At 29.6% G+C, this 19673-nt stretch overlaps 1 protein-coding gene across 1 annotated transcript; it reads left to right on the top strand.

The window, feature by feature from the left end:
- The first annotated feature begins 15464 nt into the window (after nucleotides 1–15464).
- Nucleotides 15465–16942, top strand: LOC146930318 (uncharacterized). The gene is made up of 5 exons (XM_085708297.1): nucleotides 15465–15610; nucleotides 16056–16137; nucleotides 16228–16323; nucleotides 16409–16522; nucleotides 16678–16942. The coding sequence occupies exons 1-4, from the start codon at nucleotides 15552–15554 to the stop codon at nucleotides 16505–16507; spliced, it is 336 nt and encodes a 111-aa protein (XP_085564423.1). The 5' UTR covers nucleotides 15465–15551; the 3' UTR covers nucleotides 16508–16522; nucleotides 16678–16942.
- The last annotated feature ends 2731 nt before the right edge of the window (nucleotides 16943–19673 follow it).

Genomic DNA, 19673 nt, shown 5'->3' with positions numbered 1-19673 from the left:
CCCAGAAGGGCGCTGCTTCAAGATGTGCGTGCCTGGGCCTCAGGAGCCCTTCTGGAGGGCGCCTGAGCCCTTCTGGAGGTCTTAGAGCCTTTTTGGAGGTCTTAGAGCCTTTCTCGAGGTCTTCTATGCCCTTAGAAATATTATGACGGTTCAATGTTGTAAATTTTAATGTATCCAGTACTAAAGATGATGCACATGCTAAACTTTCTAGATACGTTTAGTGTGGGTGTTACACTATTAATGAACATAGGTAATTCACAATCATCAACGGTGATGTGAAAAGAGATTAAATCCCTGTGAAGTGAGTTCAACGTCTGAGTTTAATATGAAAAAAATAAATGGAATAAGTATACCATGGAGATCAATCATATCTATGGCTTACTGAAACATTAAAATTTATAAACATGCAGGTTATAGACGTATAATTGCAGAAATTAAAGCCAAAAGACAAATATTTCTATATAATCACAGTAGTCCGAATACAATGTGAAATATGAGACATTGAAGGAGACGAACAATGGAGTCAACACTTGATGAAAATATCCTCCAAAATATCATCCAACAAAAAAAAAATTATTACCAAACCACAACATTTCCCCCAAAATTAAAACTTTTTTTTAAAAAAAAAATATCCTCTAACATCAAAATCAGAAAAATTGATGAAAATAAAACCTCAATTCAAACACCAAGAATAAAAAAAAAACTACCTTCCTCTATTTAATCCGAATCATCAATTACAAGATCAATGAAAAAAATAAAAACTAAATTAGAATAATTCAAATTCAAAATTAAAAACAATTAAAAAAACAAACAAACAAAGACAAAGCCATAATTATACATGAGTGGAACAACACAAACTAAACATATTCACAAGTAATTTGTTCTAACTTTAAAACTATGTATCTAATTCAGGGAGTAAGGGGTCTTATTTATACCAAATTCTAACACAAGAACATAAACATCAAACAATCCCACTAGGTGAATAAGATACGTCACTGAAACACTAGTCAACAAATTTTGGTGAATAAGTAGAAAAAAATGTATCATACGTCAAAGTCAGGTGCTTTTACAACTCTCTCCGGTGGGATGATTTGAACCATGTCCGTTGAGGTTACAGAGTCAAGCTGTGAAGCTCTTTTATCAGAGAGCTCACACCTCTTTGGCATCAAAGCTTAGCATTCACCAATCTCATCAAAATTGTATAACCAAATCACAAGAATACTCCCAAAATTAAATAATTTTTTTAAAAAAAAATCACTTAGATCAACAAAATTAGCACCAAAAAATTGAAGACAAATAAAAACTCAATTCAAACACCTAGAATAAAAAAAAATGACTAATTTGATCCATTTAATCTAAACCACCAATTAAAAACTCAATCAAACACAACTAAAACAAGCCAAATCAAACTAAATTACAATAATTCAAACTAAAAATTAAAAAACCATTTTTTGAACTATTTTATATTTATCTAATTAGGTATTTAAGTTAAACTTTCATTAGTCAACACTTGATCAATGTTGATGGAATACCGACATGTCAACCTATTATACTCATAACCCTCCACCTAATATCCATATTATCATACTTTTATTTAATCAAATAATAAGTATAGAATCAAATCATATTTCACTTTCAAACTAAATAAAATCAAATATTATTCTAAAAAATCCCTCATCTTGGGTTATGATACCCCCTAATCTTGAATCATGTCGGCGAATTATGTAACTACGGGACAACCCAAATCCCTAATCTTGGGTTATGAGACCCCCTAATCTTGAATCATGTCGGCGAATTATGTAACTACGGGACAATCCATTATTTAGAATAAATAAATTGAGATCTGCAATTTCTAATATTTTTTCCATCAAAAAAAAATATATATTAGAAATTGCAAATCTCAATATATTCAAGCCAAATCAAACTAAAATACAATAATTCAAACTAAAAATTTAAAAACAAAAAAAAAAGCAAAAAAACAAAGACAAGGTTATAAAATTATATTTGAGTGCAATAACACAAATAATTGGTTCTAACTTTAAAATCGTGCCTCTAATTGGGGGGGAGTAGGGGTTCTATTTATACTAAATTTTAACCCATGAACATGCGAATTGAATGTCACCGACAAGTCTAAAAAGGTAAAGATTAACAATTTATGTTTTCACATTGGTCAACGGTTTTTGGTGAGTAAGCATTAACTCAGCATTCATTGTATTTCTTTTCTTGTTCACCAATTTACAAATTCATTTGATCCTTCTAGAAATCATCATTTCTAGTAATAATTTGATTCTTATAATAATTATAAACCATAAAATTTTTTCTTTTAATGTGAAATCCCTTCATGGTTGTTTCTTAAGAATTTCAGATTTTGCTACTTTAAAATATTATAAATTGATATGGTGTAAATTTAAATAATATTGGAGGTTGCACTAACAACTGGCATGTTAACGGTCTTATTATACTACATGTTTTGGACGAATAGTATTGTATTGTTGATTGTAGGAACGCGTATTAATGTATATAATTATTCATTCGAAGACTTAATGTTGTAAATTTTAATGTATCCAGTACTAAAGATGATGCACATGCTAAACTTTCTAGATACGTTTAGTGTGGACGTTACACTATTAATGAACAATAGGTAATTCACAATCATCAACGGTGATGTGAAAAGAGATTAAATCCCTACGATGTGAGTTCAACGTCTGAGTTTAATATGAAAAAAATAAATGGAATAAGTATACCATGGAGATTAATCATATCTATGGCTTACTGAAACATTAAAATTCATAAACATGCAGGTTATAGACGTATAATTGCAGAAATTAAAGCCAAAAGACAAATATTTCTATATAATCACAGTAGTCCGAATACAATGTGAAATATGAGACATTGAAAAGGACGAACAATGGACTTCACATTCATTAAAGAGAAGCACTTGGATAAAATCCAAGAAACAAATAAAACCAAGAAGATCAAGTTTGATAAAACTGAGGGAGGGTAATAAAGAGAAATGATATAGGATTAAACCCATAAGAAGAAGCTCAAAAGATAAAATGTATATGGGAGGTATAAACACAAAATAAGAAAATGTATCATAGGACCAAGTCAAACTTTTTGACAATTCTCTCTGGTGGGATGATTTGAACCATGTCCATTGAGGTTTACAGAGTCAAGCTTCTTTATTATAGTTGACTCCTCTTTTAAAACATGGTCTAGCATTCACCAATCTCATCCAAAAAAAATTATTACCAAACCACAACATTTCCCCCAAAATTAAAACTTTTTTTTTTTAAAAAAAAATATCCTCTAACATCAAAATCAGAAAAATTGATGAAAATAAAAACTCAATTCAAACACCAAGAATAAAAAAAAAAAAAAAAACTACCTTCCTCTATTTAATCCAAATCATCAATTACAAGATCAATGAAAAAAATAAAAACTAAATTAAACTAAATTAGAATAATTCAAATTCAAAATTAAAAAACAATTAAAAAAAACCAAGAAACAAAGACAAAGCCATAATTATACATGAGTGGAGCAACACAAACTAAACATATTCACAAGTAATTTGTTCTAACTTTAAAACTATGTATCTAATTAAGGGAGTAAGGGGTCTTATTTATACCAAATTCTAACTCACGAACATAAACATCAAACAATCCCACTAGGTGAATAAGATACGTCACTGAAACACTAGTCAACAAATTTTGGTGAGTAAGCACAAAAAAATATATCATACGTCAAAGTCAGGTGCTTTTACAACTCCCTCTGGTGGGATGATTTGAACCATGTCCGTTGAGGTTACAGAGTCAAGCTTTATCAGAGAGCTCACACCTCTTTGGCATCAAAGCTTAGCATTCACCAATCTCATCTAAATTGTATAACCAAACCACAAGAATACCCCCAAAATTAAATAATTTTTTTTTTTAAAAAAAAATCACTTAGATCAACAAAATTAGCACCCAAAAATTGAAGACAAATAAAAACTCAATTCAAACATCAAGAATAAAAAAATGACTAATTTGATCCATTTAATCTAAACCACCAATTAAAAACTCAATCAAACACAACAAAAACAAGCCAAATCAAACTAAATTACAATAATTCAAACTAAAAATTAAAAAACCATTTTTTGAACTAGTTTATATTTAACTAATTAGGTATTTAAGTTAAATTTTCATTAGTCAACACTTGATCAATGTTGATGGAATACCGACATGTCAACCTATTTTACTCATAACCCTCCACCTAATATGCATATTATCATACTTTTATTTAATTAAATATTATGTATAGAATCAAATCATATTTCACTTTCAAAATAAATAAAATCAAATATTATTCTAAAAAATCCCTAATCTTGGGTTATGATATCCCCTAATCTTGAATCATGTCGGCGAATTGTGTAACTACAGGACAACCCATTATTTAGAATAAATAAATTGAGATCTTTAATATCTAATATTTTTTCCTTAAAAAACTATATTAGAAATTGCAAATCTCAATATATTCAAGTCAAATCAAACTAAAATACAATAATTCAAACTAAAAATTAAAAAACAAAAAAAAATGCGAAAAAACAAAGACAAGGTTATGAAATTATATTTGAGTGCAATAACACAAGTAATTGGTTCTAACTTTGAAATCGTGCCTCTAATTGGTGAGTAAGCATTAACTCAGCATTTATTGTATTTCTTTTCTTGTTCACCAATTTACAAATCCATTTGATCCTTCTAGAAATCATCATTTCTAGTAATAATTTGATTCTTAAAATGTTTATAAACCATAAACTTTTTTCTTTTAATGTGAAATCCCTTCATGGTTGTTTCTTAATAATTTCAGATGTTGCTACTTTAAAATATTATAAATTGATATGGTGTAAATTTAAATAATATTGGAGGTTGCACTAACAACTGTCATGTTGACGGTCTTATTATACTACATGTTTTGACTGTGTATATGTGCACAAGTTTCTTTCACAGGGTAAATTAGCTTTCGGTTAACGTCCACTGAAATATAATGCCACCTTTAAAACTATTTAAAATTTAGCTTGTTTTCAAATAATTTTAATTTTTTTTACCATGGCAATTAATATTTTTTAGGTAAAAAAATTGAAAATCATAACAACCAATCATGTATGGATTTCACATTAAAATAAAATAATTAATGAATTAATAAACAATTCAAAAAATCAAATTAAAAATAGAAAAAAATGTATTCTATAAGGAGAAAAGAGACATGAAAATTGAGGTGAAGAAAACTTATACAATTGATGCTTTTTTAGGGAAACAATTGATTGTTATGCTATTGAATATTAAAATGATTTACATTATTTTTTTCAAAACAATGATTTACATTATATATTTAAAATTAATATTTAAAAACACACTAATAAGATAAGTCACACATCTTGTCAAAAAAAGATAAGTCACACATTAACATATATTTAATATATTCAATTTTAGAATTAGCTAAATAAGATCATTATCATGTCTAATTGTATTGTCTGGTTTTGTTAGTTAGACTCAATTGATATTGTATTATTAAAAAAATGAAATAAAATTCGTATATCAACTCTTTTATAACCTTGTATTCATTTGTAAGCCATGTATAAGTCAGTCTGATTTGTATAATGGAGACAATCTCACAGAAACTAAAATATCATGTGTAAGTCATACTAAAATATGTGTTTTAGATATTAAATACATTATCCTAATTTGCTGGTTAATAATGTGGAAAGTAGAATAAACAATGGTCGTCATGCACCCTCAAAGTGTATGTTTGACATCACAATAGGTCTAGCAAAATTATGGTAAACTGCCTTGATTTTGTAAAAGCTATCATGATTTTAACAAACTCAATGTGATAACAAACATACATGAAGTGTTGAAAAGACAATCTGGATCGAATAAATTGTAAATGAGATAAACCTTCTATATTTTGGATGAAATCAATTTTGAACCCAAAGTTACCACTAAGGGTGTGGAATGATTATAACTTGGATTGTGTGAATTCAAAATCCAAATTAGATGCTAGTATAAATATTTCAGTTGTTTCACACTCTTATACTCAATAACAAGCTCAAGTTCATAAACCTATAGAAAAACATGAAATCAATGATTTAGAATACAAACTTAAAATATAGATAAAGAAATGATGTCATACCTAATTTCTTACCATCCCGTGCTTCTAGGGTTTTGGTGTTCAGAAATTGCAAATTGTGTAATTGTGCAATGCAACGAGATCTCGAACCCCAAAGATTGATTTTCCTTCTCTTGTAATATATATATATATATATATATATATATATATATATATATATATATATTGCATTCACGCTTTAGAACTCGACAACAATCTCATGTTCATAAACCAATAGAAAAGACATGCGATTGACAATTTAAAACCCTGACTTAAAATATGGATGAATGTGTTATCTCATACCTAATTTCTTACCTTTGTCGTGCTTGTAGGGTTTTGGTGCTAATAAATTAAAAATTGTATGATGCAACGAGATCTTGGAACCCAAAGGTTGATTTTCCTTCTCTGAAATGATTATTTTCTTTCAAGATCTAGCACTTAACAACAATCTCAAGTTCACAACACAATAGAAAAAAAAAATGCAATCGACGATTTAAAATACAGACTTGAAATATAGATGAAGAAATTATCTCATACCTAATTTCTTACCATCGCTGCACTCCTAAGGTATCAGTGCTAAGAAATTGCAAATTGTGTAATTGTATGATGCAACGAGATCTCGAACCCCAAAGAATAATTTCCCCCTCTTAAAATATTTCATAACTTTCACGCGCTAGAATTCGATAACAAGCTAAAGTTAATAAACGAATGAAAAAACACACAATCGAAGATTTAAAATGTTTACATGAACTATAGATGAAGAAATAATCTCATACATAATATCATACTGTCACCCTGCTTCTATAATTTTGGTGTTAACAAATTGCAAATATCCTAATTTAAATTTCTATAGGCTTCATAAAAATCGACGGACTCTAATAGTTCATTTTCAATTTCATGGACAAGAAGAACTACGATCGTAAGGATATAAAGGAAAAAAATGAAAATGAAATGAAAGGATTAGGAAAAGATTCACCCCCTTTCGCTCGTCGAATGTTGGATTAGATGCTTATCTATCATTTATTTTTCAAAAAAAATATAAAAACTTTGGCCCCCACCAATCTCCACAATGCTTTATGCATATTCGATATTTTTATTTGTGAATAATATTTTGATGAATGCTAACAACACACATTCTAGCATACTTTTCAACACACTCTCTTTGATTGATTAAAATTCACACAGGTCCCACCAAATCATGTGGGTCCCATACAAATTTTGTGGGTCCCATGTGAATTTTAAACAATCAAAGAGAGTATGTTAAAAGTGTGTGTTAGAATGTGTGTTGCTAGCATTTCTCTAACATTTATTCAAACCATCACTTTAACTCTAATTTAGTTATTAACCTATAAAAGTAAAAGAAGCAGTCTCTAAGTTATTTTTAATCCATTAAGATAGTCAATGAGTTTTTTACTCTCTTATTGTTTGAAATGGAATCGAGGGACTAGATGGATAAATAATGAGGTTAAATAAGTTTTCCGTCATTAAATATACATCAAATTTTAATTTTTAGCCCATAAATCAACAAGATGTTTTTGTTTACCGAAAAAATTTCCTCTTGTTGTTGGTCCTTAATCGCCAAATTATGTTTATATTAATGTCAATATTATGACCCTTTTATATTATGCTCAATAGAGATAAAAAATGAAACATAAAATGTTGTGAGGGTGAAAACATTCCAATTTATTTTTTAGGGAATAAAATCAAAATTTTCTATATTTTTAAGGAAAAAAAACTTATTTAACGCTTAATAATAACCTTCTCAAGAATAAATCCCTTATGATGGTGGCTTGGACTTTAGCCTAAATTATATTCAGTTGTAATTTTGAACATACACAATACACCTTGAAATTTCATTCTATCATAAAGATCAACCAAAATTTTGTAACAACTTATATTTTGGATCGTACTTTTGTGATAAGTTATCTTTAAGAATTTTTCCTAAAGCCGTCTTAGGAACACTACTGATGGTGATCATATACAAGGCCTTAAACGACAAGTCAAATGCCACGGCAACAAGCTTCAAATCTTATACTAAGATGGTTTTTTCACCATTCTGAACCAACATTTTAGGTAACGAAGAAAGTTTTGATAAATAGATTTCAGAAAGCCAGCAGTAACAAAGGCAAATAAACCAAATAGTTTTGGAAACGATCTGTCAAACTTATCACTAGTTCAAACTAGTTTTGAGAAGCGGTTTATTCGGATAAAACAGGCTTGGTCACAGTTCTGTGAAACATGAAAAACTGATTGTCGCAGTCTGAATTTGTCGAGGCAGTAAAAGAAGATAATGGTCAGAATCTGAATTGACAAATCTAATTTCTGTTTCAGAATTGAAGTTGCTAGCACCTCTAACTCATCAAGATCAATAATATCTATAGTTTCACTTGAAAAATGTCCAGATGTTAATCTTCTTTTGTTGCTTCTTATATTCGCCTCTGTTGGAAAACTAGTTGAAGGCACTGCTTTTGAGGTCATCTGATTGATCCGTACTGATTCTGAAGTTCGATTTGCTGAATGACTGCTATGTCATGTCTGGAAACGACGCACTGTCTCGCCAGATGAATTACCACTTTCAATAATCCTGCATATAGCCAAGCATAAAAATATGAAAAAAATATGCGGGGAAAGATAGTATGTGTAGTAACTGATGAAGAAGAGGATGAGATGGAGTCGGAGACAGAGACAGAGAGGGTTTATTAGTTCCTCCATTGATCCACAACCTCCTAAACCCTCCACTGTCTTGTTCCGGCACTGCTTTAGTTGCATATTAAAACCAAGTTGTGATGCTAAACAAGTGTGAATTTGATAGCCTTCTTATCAGCACCGGTATTTGCCCTTATTATCCTTTGCGGGTCTGCCAATATATAATCAATAAAAAAATTAGATAAATTTAACGATTATAACAATATAAGATTAGAAAAGCCTCAATCATAAACAGAAAGAAACCTGAGGATAGCTCCTGTTGTAACAAAAGAAAAACAAAATTGTCCTCATTCGAATATCATGAATTCTTAGTTCCTGCCACCACTAACAAAAGTATGAGATGATTCAACTTCGATTTCATGTGTATCCTATAGCATTTGATTCTACTTGTTTTTGGCTGCCAAACAGTTATGGTCATACGCAGAAGGCTGGAATATAACCTTATCAACATATTCATTCCAAACAATAACTGAGACTTGTGAATGAAGTAAACAATCCAAATGGAGATAAAAAAACACAGGAAGAAGACAAAGACACAACTAGGCGAGAGATATAGTATGATAACTATTAAATAATCTATGAAAATGCATGCTAAGTTATACACAAAATTCAGTGTAACTCAAATAGATATGATTGTGAATTACAGTAATTGATGTTTCAGTTTCCTTGATAAATCTCTATTATTCATTGATGACTCAAGTGAGCTATAGAATAATACTGATAAAATGATTCCCTCATGAGATTACTCATTTAAGTCATCTAGTCAAAATACAAAGATAGAGAATCCACAAGATATACAATATAATTCTTGTGTCCTTGAATATATCATCCTTTGATCTCAAGTGATGACGCTACTTATCTTCATGAATTACTTGGCGAACAAGAACCAAGTAAACTTGTGAATTTCTTCCCTGGTCAGTGAACTATTGGGTGAACAAACAACATAAGCAATGGGAACCTGACCAACCTCATCATCTGAAAATCTATAAAAAAGAAGTAACTCAAACATGAATTATCAATAATAGATAAACATCACATAACGAAAAGCTCGTGAACATAAACAAGTGTTGTCACACATAAGAAAAAAGGTTATAAACAAATAATCATCCAATGCTCAAGTCCAAACAGAGGAGGATATGCACTAGTAAATGAGTAAAGTTACTACAATTAACACATTAAGAATACTAATTTGGGGCATGAAACATTTGTTTAATGCAACGAACACAAAACTATCTTTCCAATGCTCAAGTAAACCTAACAACGACAAAGATTTTTATAAGATTTTAGATAATTCATAGATGAAAATATTACACACATGATAGCCTTTGTATTTGATCAATTCATTGATTTGGTCAACAACAGAAAGTTGCCTAAGCTCATCAAAATATCCAAGATCTCCTATATGAACCCGCCCCTCTTTATCTAAAGTCAATCTTGTAGCCTCTAGATTGTTAAGATAACCTGAAACATTTTCTTAGAAAATATTTCATCAAGTATAAATTTATATAACACAAATCAATGCTAACTTTTATAAAGTAAAACATGTTGAATCTTTGATGCATTGCATTGGAAAACATTAAGTCAAACAAAGTATAATCTAAATTACAATACTGCAATCATAAAGTCCGAGATATAAAAACTGCAAGATTTGTACTAAAATACAATTCTAGCCATTGCACTCTGCAGTGACTTGTATAAGCCATAAAATGAATTATGATTACAAATTCATTTGAAAGTACGAAAAGGAACATAATGAAGTGTATGAAGATGTTTGAACCTGGACCATCAATATATTCCTAAGGGCTCGAATGCCCTTAGGTGCCCTCCAGAAGGGCTCACGAGGCCTAGGCGCGCCCTTCCAGAGGCACCGCCTCAGCTATCTTCTAGAAGCATCTGGAACTCAGTAAAAACACTTAAAGCCCACATTACTTAGGGTATAAGTCATGGAAAAACCAAACCCATGGCATGCTATAAATACACTCCTTGAGAGCCTTCTCAAGGGATGAAAAACAGTTCAAAACCCTAATTCTAAATATTAGTTGGCGCCGTCTGTGGGAACCTCGGTAAAACAAACCTAGCCACACTCATAAACCTAAAATCTTCAGGCGATCTCGAAAAGACGATGCCGGCGAAGACCAGCTATGGATACAGGTTTTGTCTTTCTACTATTCATGTATAATTAACTCACCTTGAATTATCATCATCATCGGACCGAATCACCATCACCGATCTAGCTTTAGCATTTTTTAATTTGTAGCTTATATGATGTCCCAAAATACAGTGTGGCAAGTGTATATGGAATAATCTCACTACAAAATCAGTTTTACTTTTGTTTGCGAGTAATGAGTTTTTCAGAAAAAAGGACTAAAAATTTCAGCCTTCCGGATCCGAATGCTTGAAATCAACTATATGAATTTTTTATTTGGCTTATTTTCATGATCACACGTATCGGTTTTGAATTTCCGATTTGCACAGATTTTGCACCTTAATTTTGACAGATAAGGGTAATGAAAATTTATCATGTATATGACAAGTACCCCCACCTAACCAAAATCTAGAACAACGCTTCACAGTAGCCTTTTGTAGCTTACTTGTGGTAACCCACAAATGAATTGTTTCTCTATTACACAATTTTCTACAAGTAAATCTTGTTTTCATGTGTCTAATTGCATATGATTAGTTACATATGAGAGTGGACAAATTTTGGATCATCACGAGTAGTTTAATCAACTATTTATACAGATAGATAAAGCTTTCTAATCGGGCCTGCTATGACCTCTAATATTAATCAACTTAAAAATATATATGAAAAAGGTGAAATTAAATAACAAGGACCAGCAAAAAATTGAACGCTAATGGCTTTTTTACCTATTTTTTCCAGTCCTAGTTTCCAAATATTATCGTCCATTGTCCAGACTGAATTGATCTAATACCTGAATTTATTTTCAATATATGTAATCAGTATAAACCGATTTATTTCTTAAATTTTAGCTTGAAACAAATCCTAAATATATTCGATATAGTTCCTACATGTGTTTTTCAATTTTTCTTTCATGCTTTAATTCTGAATTTTGTTTGGCATGAATATGGTCACTTTTATTTGATATATACGGGTTTATTCCCATAAGTTATGGAACTAGTACTCCAGGTATTTTAATTTGAAGGAGCTATGCTATTATAAAAGTAGCATTAAGCAACACACTTGGTTGTTTTGTTTAAGGAAGCCCATATAATATTATCATGGGGGGTTTGGGTATCCTATTAATGAGGAAAGAATTCGGCTAACAAAGCAGTTCAGCTTTAATATTATCAGATTTCATGGAGTAGATGCAGGTACTCAGATCAACACTCAAAATACATACTGGCTACAACCCCGCGCCGCACGGATGGAACAAGGTCATTCTAAAGAAGATCGTTCAGGTTTCTATCTTTCCATTATTCATGCGTAAATGAGTTACATCTAACAGCAAATGGCAACATATCTCTGCTTTTTATTATATATGTCCCTTTAACTTTAGTAGCATTTAGTGCATGTTGAGAAACCTTGATCATCATACCTTTTGATCATGAAGATGAATTGCTTGAGTTTCTATGGCCATTGGCTTAAATTTCTGGATTAATATCACAGAGCAATGACACAACACCAAGGTAACAACAATATAGTTCCAACATAACTAAGGGAAAGAGTTAGTTTTAATCTAATAGGAAAAGAAAGGAGAGTAGTACAGTTGTAATTATATTTATCAGATTAGTTATATTTATTAAATTGGATTGTAAAACAAATCTATCATTAGGAAAATTATTTAACTACTCTAGGTACCCGTGGCAGAAGTAATGTATAGTATTGTTAAAAGGTCACAGTGGAGGCGTTCCTTAATGGACTAATGGCAATAGATTAGAATAAAGACAAAATAGACCCATGTAAAAGAATAAATTTTAGCAGAAGACCTAGTTCCGACTTCACCTAGTTCCGACTTCATAGAAGAAAATAAAGACATAGAAAGTAAGATAACAAGCGAATTAATTTCAAGTTGATAAGAGAAAGAAAATGAGCATAAAATAAAAGTATGAAGTGGGCTAGGTAGTTTAAATAGGGAAGTAGCGAACTCTGATTTACGAGAAGAAGTAGGATGAAATAGAAGACTCAGTTCCAAGCTAATAGAAGAAACAAAGGTGAGTAAAAACACAAGATAATTAAGTTAGAAGTTTATTTCCAATTAGGAAATGAGGGCGAGTTAATAGGAGATGAACCTCTAGACCACAAATAAGTGCAGTAGATCATACAATTACGTTTCACCGACTAAACACGACGAAATCATGAAATTCCCAAAGTTCGTCTCTCTTTGTCATTTTTACAAAAGAATCCCATTTTCAAAGCAAAAACATGTTAAGACTTGATGAAACCAATCACAACCATTTTTAGAAATCATATAAACGTTATACAACCTTAATCCTACTTCAATTTTCGGAAAATCGGCGTTCTTGGACCATTTTTCAAAAGTTTAAGTTCAATTCACAAACCAAGTCCAATTCAATTCAAATGAAGTTCCAGTAGGATTAAATGTATAAACAGAGGTTAAACAAGTCAAAAGAAACATTTTAGAAAGTTCGGATTGGTCCCCAAGTGCATGAAACGAAAAATCAAAAGTGGCTGAACATGTGCAGGTTCGCTTAAGCGAAGTCCCTGTTCGCTTAAGCGAACTCAAGTCAGAACCAACATGTTGGTTCGCTTACGCGTTCGCTTAAGCGAACCTTCATGGTTCTGCAGCAAAAATGTTACGGGTTCTACCCCTTTTCACCCCAAAATTTCAATTTTGATCATTTCAAACCCCAAAACTTAATCCCAAAGATGTTTATAGGTCATATATCACTACTACAAAATTGGGAAAATATAGCGCCTCATAAATAGCGCTTTTAACACGAAAGCGCTATAAATTAAAACACAGAGGTCTTAGCTAGCGCTTTTTTAAAAAAACACTATCTATCCTTTTAAGTATATATATAGCGCTTTGTATTGAAAGCGTCAGTATAGATTAAATAAAAATAAAAGATATTTAAATAAAAAACATGATTAATCGTATATGGCGCTTTTTATGAAAAGCGCTATATATAAATCAACCTTAAATAGCGCTTATAAGTTAAAAAAAGCGCTACTGTATGTTTGAGAAAGATAGCGCTTATAGCTTAAAAAAAGGGCCATTTTATAAAGTGATTTAATGTACATTAACTAACAGGTCCCCTGTTCGATCCCCTAATTAACATATTTCAATTTATTTTTTTGAATTTTAATGAAAAATGGATTGCAGTAACAAAGCACACCTTTTTTTTAATATTTGTATCATATATATATATATATATATATATATATATATATATATATATATATATATATAACAAACTAAATCCAAACTTTTTCAAAAAAAACAAATTCAAACTTTTTCCAAAAAACAAATCCAAACTAAAAAAACAAATCAAATATATAACAAACTAAATCCAAACTTTTCGAAAAAAACAAATCCAAACTTTTTTAAAAAAACAAATTCACACTAAAGAAACAAATCAAATATATAACAATCTAAATCCAAACTTTTCCAAAAAAACAAATCCAAAATTTTTCCAAAAAACAAATCCAAACTAAAAAAACAAATCTAAAAAAACAAATCAAAATTTCCAGATCCCACTAAATCCTACTTTTCCATAAATAAATCATATCCTCGCAAAAAAAAATTGGCTTCAAGTTCTCTCTCACAGTTTTTTCACGTTAGTACTTTTAAAAGATTAAATTTAATTAGATTGATGATCTTAATTAACATAAGACAATGTATGATAACTTAAGTTTACATTTATTGTATTATAACTATTTTTTAAGAATTTGTTCTATAAATAAAATTAGTAGTAGAAGCTAGACTATATGGAAATGATATGTTTTTTTTTTTTTTTGAAAGAATATGGAAATGATCGGTTGAAATCCAACTTGAAGCATATCATTTAAATGGGAAACTGAATCAACTATCTTATAGGGATGGTTAACTATGGTTGTTATACTATAAAATTAAAATTAAAATTAATATCAAAGGAACCGTGTGTTAGTTACCTATTAATGTGTAGTTTGGATTTATACAAAGCACTCTCAGAAATAAAACAAAAGGATGCTAACTAGAGGCCACACGTAGAAAAAACAAGGGAAACTATAGGCGAATACCACTAGGTCGATGATGAGAGAAGTATTGGTTGGTTTCAATTCAGTCTAGATTTAACAGGTGAGTAATCACACCCTTTAATCCTTCCATGGTATATTGATTTTGAAAAGAATTACAATTTATTTGAATGATTTATTTGATGAAAACCTAACTACAATATGTGAAATTAGGAATTTCATGAATCAAATTTTTAGGGTTTTGGAAATTTTAATTTGGCAAAATAGCGATGTGATGTCAGTATTAATGAATAGGTCGTGGGAAACAATGTTTTTTGGGATTATTGTGTTTGGTGTAACATTTTAGATAGGCAAATAAAGGAATTAACATGAATTATAATCCAAATCTAATTTTAATGCTTCAATTTGTTATGTGTTTTTATTTTTCTTTGGCTTTGTTAGGGACATTTTCAGATAATGAGCATGTCAGGCTGTTACGTGCCTACCGAAAATGGCTCCTCTCGGAACCGAGATGGTGGACTAAGTATTTCCCTTCTTGGTTCTGATGGCCGCGTCTTTGGTGAAGCAGTTGGTGGACCGCTTGTTGCTGCCAGTCCTGTCCAGGTTATTTTATATTCTACTTTTAAAACATACATCTCATGAGTTTAATTTCAACATCTGACCCTGTTAATGTAAAATTTACATTGTTAACAAATCATAACCAATCATATGTTTGATTTAAGTAGTTATGATTCAAGTCAAACATTCTTAATCATCTGACCAGTATTTTTTATTTTGAAGAAGATTGTCTGACAAATACGATTGATTGACAATCTAAAAAATATTTACATCGATAGTGCATATGAAATAAATTATTCATATCTAATTAACATGAATTATAATCCAAATCTAATTTTTAGTGAATATGTTTGACACGTAGGTATATATAAATTTATATATTGATGTATATGAAAACAATATATATATATATATATATATATATATATATATATATATATATATATATGATTAGTTGTATGTAATCTAAGATTACATTTATATTTTGTAGAGTTCTACAAGTATTTCGCTCTGCAAGGGGCGCTCAAGTATCAAAGAATAAATTTAACAACATATCATGGGTCCAAGTACAGGTTTAGTAATATAACATAACAACCTTAAAAAATTAGTGTATGAATAATATAAATAATTTGATTGATACAAACTTACTTTATTTTTTGTAGTGTCCTCGCCAAGAAAATGGTATAGATTGCGGGTACTTTGTGATGAGGTTTATGAAAGAGATTCTCATTTCAAAACTAAACGAGATTCCAAAACTGGTATGTTATTTTTATATTAAAGTATAATATTTGTATATAATTAAGTTTATTAAGTAACATGGTTATTTTTTGTTAATATATGCAGTACATTGATGATTTCAAGTGTGTGACATACTCAAAAGATAAACTAAGAGAAATCCAAGAAGAATGGAGTCCTTTCATGCACAACCTAAAAGTTATATGATATTTTTATGATAAGGTGGGTTTCATGTTTCTCAATATATTTGCTAGAAGTGGTAGTTGTTTTAATTTATAATCTTGCTTTAATTTGTACTCATGATCAGTAGTACTTTGAATTTATCTTTAATATAATATAGTATTATTGCTTAATGGTGTTTTCTGGTATATATTCAGGTGGAGGATTCAAGTGGAGGAGAGTGAACGAAATTTGGAAATAAATGATGATTTGTCTGCTTGTTTTGGATAAAAATGTTGAGAAGATCAAGAAGATAGATGAAGACTGCATGATACCATAGAAGATTTTGATGTTTACGTTAACTAATTAGTTGTAACTCCTAGAGATATCTATGTTACCATATTATAGGCTATACATTTCTGACTTTTATGCTATATGTACATACATTTTTTATGATATGGTTAAGTTTTATTTGATAAATAATAGTCCCAATTATAATGTGCCAAAATTATATATATTTCCCGTTAAATTCCTGATTTTATATATATTATACTTTAAACTGATAAAAAAACGATATCTGCAAAGGAAAAAAAAATTGACAAAAATAAAAAATAAATGCTTCTCCTAGCGCTTTTTTTCCTTTATAAAGCGTTATCTAAACATAATGTTACATAGCGCTTTTAAAACAAAAACGTTGTCTTTAAACCTGTCTTAGATGACGTTTTTTTTTAAAGCGCTATCTAAGGAGACTCTTTGCTAGCGCTTTTTGACATAAAGTGCTATATAAACCATGCTTTAGCTAGCGCTTTATACATAAAAAAAGTGCTATATTACTTTTACCAGCGCCATTTACAGTAGCGCTTCAAAAGCGCTATCTAAAGCAAAAAAAAAGCGCTATATAAGCTCATTTTTGTAGTAGTGTATGTTCCAAAACACTTAAACATGCATAAGTTTTGAAATTGAAACATCAACACATCAAAAATTCATCTATTCACCAACACTTCTCAACTTTCAACAACAACAACAACAAATTTCATTGAAACAACAACACTTCTCAATTCACCAAATTCATGATATCCAATGCATCAATTCAACAACAACATATTTAACAACAACAACAATAACATTGGAACATGAATTCATCATCAATCTAGCAACCACAACATTATTCATCCTCAATTTCATACAAAAACCCATCATGTTCATAACTACCCATTTTAGCATACAAATTCAACAACAACAACACAATTATCATTCAATTCATGTGCATAATCATATCATCACAATTAAGCACGAATTTCTACAACTAAATTCAAATTAACCACTTAATAACCATATTATCATACTTTTATTTATTATGTATAGAATCAAATCATATTTCGCTTTCAAAATAAATAAAATCAAATATTATTCTAAAAAATCCCTAATCTTGGGTTATGATACCCCCTAATCTTGAATCATGTCGGCGAATTATGTAACTACGGGACAACCCATTATTTAGAATAAATAAATTGAGATCTGCAATTTCTAATATTTTTTCCATCAAAAAAAATATATTAGTAATTGCAAATCTCAATATATTCAAGCCAAATCAAACTAAAATACAATAATTCAAACTAAAAATTAAAAAACAAAAAAAAAACCAAAAAACAAAGACAAGGTTAAGAAATTATATTTGAGTGCAATTACACAAGTAATTGGTTCTAACCTTAAAAGCATGCCTCTAATTGGGGGGGAGTAAGGGTCCTATTTATACTAAATTCTAACCCATGAACATGTGAATTGAATATGTCACCGACACGTCTAAAAAGGTAAACATTAAAAATTTATGTTTTCACATTAGTCAACAGTTTTTGGTGTGTAAGCATTAACTAAGCATTCATTGTATTTCTTTTCTTGTTCACCAATTTACAAATCCATTTGATCCTTCTAGAAATAATTTCTTTTCTATTCATAATTTGATTCTTAAAATGTTTATAAACCATAAACTTTTTTCTTTTAATGTAAAATCCCTTCATGGTTGTTTCTTAAGAATTTCTGATTTTGCTACTTTAAAATATTATAAATTGATATGGTGTAAATTTAAATAATATTGGAGGTTGCACTAACAACCGTCATGTTAACGGTCTTATTATACTACATGTTTTGACTGTGTATATGCGCACAATTTTTTTTCTCAAGGTAAATTAGCTTTCCATTAACGTCCATTGAAATATAATGCCACCTTTAAAACTATTTAAAATTTAGCTTGTTTTCAAATAATTTTAATTTTTTATACCATGACAATTAATATTTTTAAGGTAAAAACAATTAATATTTTTAAGGTAAAAAAATTGAAAATCATTACAACCAATCATTTATGGATTTCACATTAAAATAAAATAATTAATGAATTAACAAACAATTCAAAAAATCAAATTAAAAATAGAAAAAAATGTATTCTATAAGGAGAAAAGAGACATGAAAATTGAGGTGAAGAAAACTTATACAATTGATGCTTCTTTAGGAAAACAATTGATTGTTATCCTAGTGAATATTAAAATGATTTACATTATTTTTTTCAAAACAATGATGTACATTATATATTTAAAATTCATATTTAAAAACACATTAATAAGATAAGTCACACATTAACATATATTTAATATATTCAATTTTAAAATTAGCTAAATAAGATATTTAAAAACACATTAATAAGATAAGTCACACATTAACATATATTTAATATATTCAATTTTAAAATTAGCTAAATAAGATCATTATCATGTCTAATTGTATTGCCTGGTTTTTGTTAGTTGTGGTGGCCAGGATTCGAACCCCGGACCTTGCATATATTATGTCTGGTTTTGTTAGTTAGACTCAATTGTTATTGTATTATTAAAAAAATGAATTAAAATTCGTATATCAGCTCTTTTATAACCTTGTCTTCATTCGTAAGCCATGTATAAGTCAGTCTGATTTGTATAATGAAGACAATCTCACAGAAACTAAAATATCATGTGTAAGTCATACTAAAATATGTGTTTTAGATATTAAATACATTATCCTAATTTGCTGGTTAATAATGTGGAAAGTAGACTAAACAATGGTCGTCATGCACCCTCAAAGTGTATGTTTGACATCACAATAGGTCTAGCAAAATTATGGTAAACTGCCCTGATTTTGTAAAAGCTATCACGATTTTGACAAACTCAATGTGATAACAAACATACAT

This window comes from Medicago sativa, chromosome 4, assembly GCF_051527215.1.
Source record: "Medicago sativa cultivar Bolivia chromosome 4, Bolivia_mono, whole genome shotgun sequence".
NCBI classification, from domain to species: domain Eukaryota; kingdom Viridiplantae; phylum Streptophyta; class Magnoliopsida; order Fabales; family Fabaceae; genus Medicago; species Medicago sativa.
Note: the sequence above shows the minus strand (reverse complement) of the source record. Positions and strands in the feature narration are given on the sequence as shown.